The sequence below is a fragment of the Euprymna scolopes genome, chromosome 46 (assembly GCF_053919585.1).
Source record: "Euprymna scolopes isolate OS-2025 chromosome 46, ASM5391958v1, whole genome shotgun sequence".
Taxonomy (NCBI): domain Eukaryota; kingdom Metazoa; phylum Mollusca; class Cephalopoda; order Sepiida; family Sepiolidae; genus Euprymna; species Euprymna scolopes.
In genome coordinates this window covers 15,362,175-15,372,611 of record NC_136527.1, presented here as the reverse complement: position 1 = coordinate 15,372,611, position 10,437 = coordinate 15,362,175, and the positions used below count along the sequence as shown (strand labels likewise).

General features: G+C 38.1%; 1 protein-coding gene across 4 annotated transcripts in view; it reads right to left on the bottom strand.

Moving 5' to 3' along the window:
- The window catches only part of LOC145270403 (glycosyltransferase 1 domain-containing protein 1-like), a 118,967-nt gene that overhangs the window by 47,765 nt on the left and 60,765 nt on the right, over nucleotides 1-10,437 (bottom strand). For all 4 annotated transcript variants that reach the window (XM_080126046.1, XM_080126049.1, XM_080126047.1 and 1 more), the window contains exon 4: nucleotides 4,397-4,508. In XM_080126046.1, the coding sequence (XP_079982172.1) occupies nucleotides 4,397-4,508 (112 nt within the window). The remainder of the gene's footprint in view (nucleotides 1-4,396; nucleotides 4,509-10,437) is intronic.

Below are 10,437 nucleotides of genomic sequence, written 5' to 3'. Positions count from 1 at the left end.
CAAATCCACCCCCCCCCCAAAAAAAAATTGTGATAACTGAACATGAGGTTGGCCGGGCAAAAAAAAAAAAACGGAAAAGATGGCAGCCATCTTGGCTGGAAATTTAAAAGCCATAAAGAAAGTTAATATTTGAGATGAAATAAGAAACATTTAAAAAACACCAAAAATGGTGCGGGTAGGCAAAGTAACTTATTGGCTATGGAAACATTTATTTGTTGTATATTTAAGAAACAAAAACTTATTTACATAGGACTTGAATAGGACCAAGTTATAGTCAACCGGGAAGCAGCTCCGTGGTATCTTATTTCTACAGACGGACAGTTCTAATAAAGAAACTTTGCTTGTGGAATTTGTTTAGTTTTAGGCACAGATGGAGAGTAAGGGAAATTGATGTTTGTTGTAGCTAAATGGGTATTTTTAACAAACGTTTCATGTGTGTACTACTATCAATAAAACAAGACAAGGTATACTGCCACCGGAATATAAGAGGTTACTTTCAGTTAGATAGCCACATTTGTAGGGTCTTCTTTAATTGGGAGTTGTGAAGAGAAATAATCAAACGGTTAGACACTTGTACATACCGCGCTTGCTTCAATCTTTATACTCCATAGTAAAAAATAACCAGAAACATGGATTGTTAGTTTAGAGTAAAATCCGAACGAAACGTTCTCTTTTATTTACATTGGAAGAAAAAAAAAGTACAAAGGGAGATAATCCCTACACAATTTTCTTGAACAAGGGCAGATAAAAAAAAATGTGAAAAAAAAAGTCTAACTTATTGGAGGCACCTCGTATATAACTCTGTATGTAAAAGTTTTTTTTTTAATTTTTTATTTTGTGATGTGTAATTTTTTATCATTTTTTTTTTTTTCGAATTGCTGTGGATTATAAAACAAATCTCAAACTTTTAGTGTATCGTGCATCGGCATTCATAGTAAAATACAGTCAGTTAGGTACAGCTCAGTAAAAGTCCTAGCGACGTAGCTATGGTCACTGCATTTAAGTTACAAATCTATATATATAAAAGCGAAAATGTATGTTCGCTTTTTTTGTATGTCCAAAAAAGGCTTTTTTCAGAGAAGCAGTCGGTCGCCTAACAACTTTTTAAAACTTTTTATATCACATGTAAATCGTAATATCTCACAGTTAACAACGGAGCTCGCCTGTCTATTTAATTTGCTCGACTTTGGGAAGATAAATATTCAACAGTTTTCGCTCGCCGCATGTAGGTTAGGCCTTTTCCTATAATGTTTCCCCCTACCCCCAACGTCTTGAGGGGGGGAAAAAAAAAGCATTCCCGCACTAAATGAAATGCTACCCCGCAGTCAAAAGTTGACCTCATTAAGTCATTAAAACGGGCACCTGCCAAATCCAAGTAATTAAATAAATTCAAACGTGTTTCAGTTAGCATCTCGCGGTCGCCCAATGGTTAAAACTGTTGCACTTTTTTTTTTCACACTTTAATTTACAACTTTGCCTCAACGGTTCGGGTTCAATCCTCATACTTACCTACCAAAACATTTTTTTATTTGAACTCCCCCCCCCCGAAGTTTTCATTTACCCAAAACCACACACACCTCCAAACACCCGGGCAACGCCGGGTACCCCTCGCTAGTTGTTTATAAAACTTGAATTTTGTCTGGAGAAAGCCTTGAAAAACTTTGGAAAGTCTTGAAAATTGGACATTGAAAATCTGTACAAATCCTGATTTAGAATCTTGTAAATTTGTGAAAAAGAAGTAAAAATGGAAAAATAAAAATTTGAGATGAAAAACTGTTTAAACATTTTATTTTTATTATTACTATTTTTTCTTTCTTTTTTTGCAATTATGTTTTGATCATAGATTTCATCAGACTATATTCATTAGGTCTCTGACCCTTGTGTTTGTGTAGTCATATCCAAACGAATGCAAACTTTAAAAAAAATTTGGTACTTGTACAGTTTAGTCAAGACATTAAAAAATGATAATATTGAAAAAAAAGTTTAAATTGTATGTATCACCGTTATGGGACGAAGTTCTCCAAAAAAAAAATTTCACTTAATTTCATCAAGTATTTTTTGTTTTTTTGTTTTACAGCGAAAAAACAATTTGTTATGATACCGAGCAAAAGGTTTGATTTTTAGGAAGAAAAGCTAATATTAAAGATGGGGAGGGAATGTCGGCGCTTTACATTGAGTTATCTCCCTTTGTCATTTTTACAATTCAAACAAATTTCTTTTTTAAATCCAAGATGTCCACCTTCAACGTGCTCTCATAAAAACGTCTTTTTCCACTGTAAAAAAAAAAATACTTGATGAAATTAAGTGAAATTTTTTTTCCTGAGAACTTTGTTCCATAACGGATACATACAATTTAAACTTTTTTCGATATTTTCATTTTTTAATGCCTTCAGATCAGGAGCGAAGGTCAAGCCCAGAAGCTTGTCAAAACATGGGGCTTCTCCTAGACGAGAGCCATCCATTTCAATTGATGCCAGATGGGGATCAGAGCATCCTCAATCCTCATCATTATACTGCATATATACGCCTGACAGACTCTTCTCTTGGCAGTAGTGGTTGCTTGCCTTGTTTGGAATGTGCGTGTGGGCATGTGTGAAACAGCACTAATCCTATTCAGCTTTAACCGGCTTCCTCCGAAGAAGGAAATTCCATGGGAATATAAAATTCAAAAGTGGTCCCCAGTCGCATGTATATCCCTATTAGGGGAGATGACGACGTAAGGTTTTTGCAACTCTTGTAGGGAGATGTTGACATCCTCCTACACACAGCATCTGGACTTCCCAAATTGGTCACCCATTTTAGTAATAACCAGGTTCAATGTTGCGTCAACGTGATTTTTTTTTAATGACATTTTCACCCCAAACAAGGCATATTGCCACTTTGATGTAGGGGCTACTACTACTACAGGGGTACTATGTAGGGAGTTTAGCAGCAAGATGTCTGTTCGCATTACACTTGAACTTCTGCATGTCAGTACAGTTGAGGAAGCAGGAAACCGGAAGAGAATTCCAAACTCCTGCAGCTCTGGGGAAGAAGCTATTAGAGTAAAAGGCTTTCTTACATCTAGGGAGCTCAACTGTATAGGGGTGGGACTTTACTGTTTGTCGGAGGTATTTTCGTCAAGGAGGTACAAGTGCTTGTAGTTCGTCAGAGCATCCACCATTAAAATATTTGTAAAACAGGCAGAGGGATGCAACATTTCGTCGGTGGTACAGGGGCTGAAGTTTACATGACAGTTCGGGACCTATTAGGTTGGCAACTCTCTTTTGGACCCTGTCCAGGAGCGAAAGACAAGCAGCAGATGCACCAGCCCAAATGTAGCAGCAGTACTCCATACCATGGGCGAATAGTGGCTTTGTAGAGGTACAGGATCCTTTCAGGCATAAGTAACTTTCTAGCACGATAGAGAGAGCCCACCTACTTTGCAGCAGCCTTAGCAATAATCTCAATGTATCTATTTCAACTCTCAGGTAAAAAATCTCTAGCCATAGCTATTGGTTGTTGGTAAGGTTTCATGTAATTATTAAAGGAAACGAACTTTGCTTGGCAGCGTTGAACGTTATCATCCATTTATGACCCCATTCCACTAAAGACTGAAGATCTTCCTCTAGGGTTTCGGCCGTTACCTAAGATATGTGTTCATTAGTTTTCCCCATGTGCCTGCTATAGAGTGTGGTGTCGTCAGCAAATATACCCATCTCTGAGACAATTTTATCAGGTAAGTCATTTCTGAATATCAGAAATAATAAAGATCCAAGGATCGATCCCTGAGGTGCACCTGCATTTATATCAAATTTTTTGGACGTACACCCATCGAGGACAACCTGAATTCTCTCATTTAAGAAAGATCTAATTATGCGAAGTATTCGTCCAGTAATCCCATAGGATTTTATTTTCATGAGAAGACCATTGTGCGAAACCCTGTCAAAAGCCTTAGATATATCTAGGGCTACTGCCCTCTCTTCCCCTGCCTTATCCAGTGCTTGGTATAAACGTTCAGAGATTACAGTTAGAATATTTGCAATAGGACGGGCTTGCCTAAATCCATATTGGTGGTCTGACAGAAGTTTAGCAGTTGTAAGGTGGTGGACTAGATTATGCCCTATATTTGTTTGGAATGACTTATATAAAAAAAAAAAAAAAAAAAAAAAGCAACGTTTTAAAACAATCGATTTTTACGGGAGCTTTATTCAAATAAATGTCCGTCAAAATTCTAAGGTTTCATCTCTGAAAATTCCAGAATGGATTATTCTAATTCAAACAGCCATAAAAACTGTTATAGACTTTTGAAACTTGTTTTTTTATGATTTAGTTTAAATTTTACATTGGGCATTGATAGGTTCCTACCCTCTCACCTGACACACACACACACACCCGCACACACCAGTGAACTTACCTGGCATCTCTTATCGCCTGTGTCATGGTTTTCATCTTTTCATTGTCCCGATAAAATTCATTAATGTCTGTGCCCCCGAGTATGATCACGTAGCTAATGTCCGACGGGACATCTAGAATAAAAAAAGATAAAATAATTAACGTAAAACATCTTTCGTCTTCGTAGACTCTTCCGATTCATTGCTGTAACTGTCGACCTTTTTCGGGTGTATGCGGTCGAACTCGGAAATCTTTCTGTCGAACTTGGGAATCTGCACAGTATCTTCAGACAACCTGATCTAGTAGCTCCAGGAGAGAGTGTGTGTGCGTGTGTGGGGGTGGGGGTGGGGGATAGAGAATCAATGAATAACACAGGAAGAAAGAGAAAGGGGGAAAAGGCTCATCGTTGTAACTGTCAACCTTGCCGAACTTGGGAATCTGCACAGTATCTTCAGACAACCTGATCTGGTAGCTTCAGGAGAGAGTGGAGGGGGTAATTACAAGGAAAGAGAGAGAGAGAGAGAGAGAGAGAGAGAGAGTGGGGGAGGGAGAATAAAATGAAAGATTCATCATTGTAATTGTCAACCTTGCTGAACTTGGGAATCTGCACAGTATCCTCAGACAACCTGATCTGGTAGCTTCAGGAGAGAGCGTGTGCGTGTGTGGGGGTGGGGGGTAGAGAATGAATGAATAACACATGAAGAAAAAGAAAGGAGGAATTATAGGGAAAGAGACAGAGACGGAATAAAATGAAAGTGAGGGAATAAGATTAAAAAAGAGTAGGAATTAAAAAAGACTGAATGAGGGTTAGACAGAGAAAGTTGTTGCAAAGACAAAAGTTGTTTACATTGAACTTGAAGACGACCATATTGTAGTCAGCTGGAAAGCAGCCCAGCAGAATCTATATATCTATAAAAGTGAAATTGTGTGTGTGTGTGTGTGTGTGTGTGTGTGTGTGTGTGTACATTTCCCTACCAAACTACTCTGTCAATTTTCAGTCTACAGTTTTGTGATTTGACATGATTGGTATTGAGATTTAGGAAAATCGTTTTAATCGGTTTTCGGCTAGAAATTTGGTTGTCAAGGGGGTCAAAGTTCAGCGATTTGACCTTTGAAAACTCTACCAAACTCCTCTGCCAATTTTAGGTCTAAACACTTGAAATTTTTGATGTAGGTTCCTTGGACATGGATCAAACTTTTTTAACTTGATTTGAGCCCAAAACAATAAATGTTAAGGGGTCAAAAGTGGGGACAAAGTTTTAAAAAATTTGACCTGTCAGCCAATTTTTGATCTAAACATTTGAAACTTTACATAAAGTGTATTCAGACATAGGGCGAAAATTTTGCTACCAAGGAGTCAAAGTTCAACAGATTTTACCTTTGCGGTCTTTAGCAAACTATTCAGTAAATTTTGGGTCTAAACATTTGAAATTTATACATAAAGGGTATTCAGACATGCAGCAAGCTTTTAAATCAGTTTTTGAGCGAAAATTTGGCTGCCAAGAGGTCAAAGTTGAAAGGGTTGACCTTTGCAGACTCTACCAAACTCCTCCACCAATTTTAGGTCTAAACACTTGAAATTGTAGATGTAGGTTACTTGGACATTAATCAAACTGTTTAATATATATATATATATATATATATATATATATATATATAAGCGAGATAAGACACTGATAGAAATTCAGATGAAAAATCTTGATAGATATTACTTGAAGTAATACTTTCAAGGTGATCCTAGCCAAAAAGGAAAAGCTCAATATTTATTCCCATATAGCGAAAGCATACTGCTCCTATATATTCCTTTTTTCAAGCAATAAATCCTTAAATAAAATATATGTCTCTATATGTTGTTTTTTCAGAATTTAAAATTTAACCACGAAACTTATAATATATATATATATATATATATATATATATATATATATATATATATATTTTTTTTTACACAGTGATCACCACTTATCAAGGCCCGGAAGCCACTCAGGGATAAGGGTTATTGCAAGTACATTACGTTAGTGTGGAGATTTGATGAAGTGTTTACTTAAGGGGGCGGTTCATTAGGAATTTGTTAACGTTGGACTTGAACACATCCAAGTTGTAGTCTGGTGGGAAGCAGGCAGACAGAACAGAGTTCCACAGGCGTGCAGTTCTAAGAAAGAAGCTTTGTTCATGGAATCCGTGTTTTGATTTAGGCACAGATAGAGTGGGGGAAATTTTTCACAGTGGTTTCAGCTAGACGGGTGTTTTTCTTGAAAGATTGGCGAGGGGGGACCAGAGATTTGAGTTCAGACGAGCACCTGCCATGGAAATAACGATAAAACAAGGATAGGCTTGCAACGTCTCTTCTGTGGGAGAGAGGTTGCAGGGTAGAGAAAAGGGCATCCCCCACTAAGCCACAAAGTCTATTTTGTACTCTGTCAAGGCAGGATGGGCTGTTTTTAGCAGCTCCCGCCCAGATATGGCAACAGCATTCCATCCTTGGACGTACTTGACTTTTATACATAAGCACATAAAGTAAATAGGGCTCAAGCAAAGAGTTCTACAGGCAGACAGTTCTAAGAAAGAAGCTTTGTTCATGAAATCTGCGTTTAGAGTTAAGCACAGATAGAGAGTGAGGGAAACTGTTGATAGTGGTTGTAGCTAGACGTGTGGTTTTTTTTTTTTGGCAGAAGGGAGCATAGATTGAAGCTCAGATGAGGTAGAAGAATGTTCTTTTTTTTGTGAAAGTTTGACAAGGGGATACCATAGATTGAAGCTCAGATGAGCACTTGTCATGAAAATAATGATAGAGTAGTTCTTTATATCTTCAAATATTTATTCATAATGTTTGGTTTGGTTGTTTTGTTTTTATGGCATATCAACCCTTTTCTAGTTATTTAATGCAGTCATTTTGGTAAAAAATGTTTATGCTTAAAATTTTTTATATTTTCAAATATTTATTCTTGATGTTTGGTTTGGTTGTTTTGTAAAGGAAAATTGTTTATATATAATTTAGTTTATTAATTTATTTTATAGTTGTTGTTTCACAACCTTTTGACCAACTATTCCTCTGGCCTTCGTCAGGTGGTAACCATGACGGGATAGGAACTCCGAATCTCCTAACTGCATTCTCAGCAATTACTGCCTTCCATAGTTGTCGTTGTCTCACCACGTTTTGGCCAAGTAAGCCTCTGGCCGGCTTTGGGTAGGATTGAAACCGCTATCTTCAGACAATTCTCACCTGGAACCGTAGAGCTTCAACGTCTCTATCCATTGCGCCACGGGTCCCAGAATTTGTAAACGGAACCCTTGGGTAGAAATACAAATTAATTTGTGGACAGTGGTGCAGTGGATAGGGCACTTGGCAAAATTTACAAAAGTTACACTCTTTTGGAGGTTGAAAGACAGTTATGGCCGACAGAACAAGAACATGTTACCTCTGTGGATTAATTAAAGGGTCCTGTTTGAAATTTTGTGCATATTCCTGAGTTCAACAGAAAAATTTCTGACTTCAAATATGAAGAAACTATGATTTCTCACACAAAATAATATAATTAGCCAAAAATAATCTATATATATAAAAGGTCAAATGTGTGTGTGTATGTATGTTCACTTTTTGTGTATGTCCGCAAAAGGCTTTTTACGTCAGCCTTCTCATTCTTAAAACTTTTTATATTACGTCTAACTTAACAACGGGGATCGCCTGTCTATTTAATTTGCCCGACTTTTACCAGCTCGCCGCGTCTTCGAAAAGCGGGAGAAAACTGCAAAAATATCACACCACTTCCTCGCACCTGTATATTTCGCTTTATAAACCTTAATTGAATAATTCTCTCCCCTTTTTTCGTCGGCCTTCTCATGGGGGGGGGTCGCTCATTGTTAAAACTTTTTATATTACGTCTAAATAATATCTACGACTTAACAACGACTTTTACTTTTTTTCTTTTACACCTCCAAATAACCCTAACCCTAACCTCCAAATACCCGGCCATGTTTTGATCTACCCCCTCCCCCCAACAACACATCTCCAAACACTCGGGCAACGCTGGGTACCCCCCGCTAGTCTATATATATAAAAGCGAAAATGTGTGTGTGTTTGTATGTCTCGCAAAAACTAATTTTCACAAGTTCGATATCATTTTAAAGCTCGACACCTTGGACGACAAATATCGAAAAATTGGCCCCAAAAAATTATTTCTTCACCCTAAACTGGACCCTTTTCTACAAGGAGGGGTGCCGAAAAAATCGTTCCTTCATTTTCTCTCCTCCTGCTACTAGGACAATGACGTCATTTTTGACCAAGAAAACACTGACATTAGTTTCAACCACCTGCAAGTGTTTTTAAAGGTTAAATTTTATCCATTCTCAATTGTATGTCTCTTTGGCCTAGGGATGTTTCGGGTTCGAGCCCGTCTTCCTACCTAAACTTTTTTCCTCTTTTACACCTTTTTTCTTTCTTTTTCTTTTTTTACGTTTGTTTGCGGTTTTGCTTTATTTTGGTTTTTCCAATTTTTTTAACATCGTGTTTTTTTTAACTTTAAGACAGGGTCACCCTCTCCTACATACACACCCGGGCAATGCCAGGTACCCCCGCTAGTCTATCTATATATATAAAAGGCAAAATGTATGTGACCATTTCGTGTATGTCTCGCAAAGGCTTCTTTCGCACACGCTCCCGGGTGGGGGGGGGGTTACTATCACTTACAACTGTTTATATACCCCCTAGATAATAATATCTACGATTTGGGAAAGCGTGTAGCGTCTAGATTTACTTACAAAATTATTGCTATTTTGGCTTCTCACAATTCAAAGCTAACATGGTGTTCTTGGCACCACGCCGGGAACGTCCACAAGTAATCAGCTTTGATCTTCTGGACAATCCCCTTTAAATGGGGAGCCGGTTTCCCTCCACCATCATCTTGGGGAAGCGAAAACTGCCCTGCATTGAAACAAAGTAAACAAACCCCAAAAAGTTTTCCAGCATTAAATAAAATACTGCTACGTCATCTCATAACGCTCCCGCGATGACCTCATTTAGCGGCTATCTGTCAATCAAACTTCTTTCACTCGCTTTATAAGCCTTATTTTAACATTCTGATCAATTCCTCTTACTCCTGGCCTAGACGGTTAAGTGGTTGGCATTTGTTTCACCTCCGTGTCAAGGCTTCCAAGTTCAATCCCGTCTCCCGACCAATGTATTTTTTTCTTTTACATCTTTAAACACCCAGGTAACGTTTTTATTTTTTTTTACTTTAGTTTACTACCTTTTTTTTTTCTCACTGTTTTTTTTTTTTTTTTTTGATTTTTCCGATTTTTTTAACATCGTTTCAGGGTTATTACTTACCCCCCCCCCCTACACACACCTACAAACACCCGGGCAACGCTGGGTACCCCCACTAGTATATATATAAAAGACAAAATGTGTGTTAGTGTGTGTGTGTGTGTGTGTGCATTTTTGTCAACAGGATGCTCGGTGGGGTTACTCATTCTTAAAACTTAAAATGAGGTTTGATCAATGCGGAAGAAACCCCTTATATCAGACAATTGCTACTCCCCTTTTTATGGGGACCTGACCCCCAAACATCTTGAGGAACCACGTAGATAAAATTAAATTCATGCACCTGTTACTTATCAACCGCAGTCGGCCCGCTGCGGCCATCTCCGAGGCTCTCGTCACCCTTGCAAAATTTCTTGAACTACCGTTGTACCACACGTTTGTTGGTGGTTCCTGGGCCAAACACATCATTGATATCACGACAGCTTTTGATATCTCGGTAGCTTTTTAAACTGGAACAAAAAAACCGCGGCGATTTGAATTTAGCCCATACTGTCAAAGATTTTGCAAAAAAAATGAATGTAGAGATTGAAAACGGAATTTGTTAACATTGGACTTGAAGACATCCAAGTTGTAGTCAGGTGGGAAGCAGGCAGACGGAACAGAGTTCCACAGGCGTGCAGTTCTAAGAAAGAAGCTTTGTTCATGGAATCTACGTTTTGATCCAGGCACGGATAAAGAGTGAGAGAAATTTTTCACAGTGGATTCAGCTAGACGGGTGTTTTTCGTGAAAGATTATCGAGGGG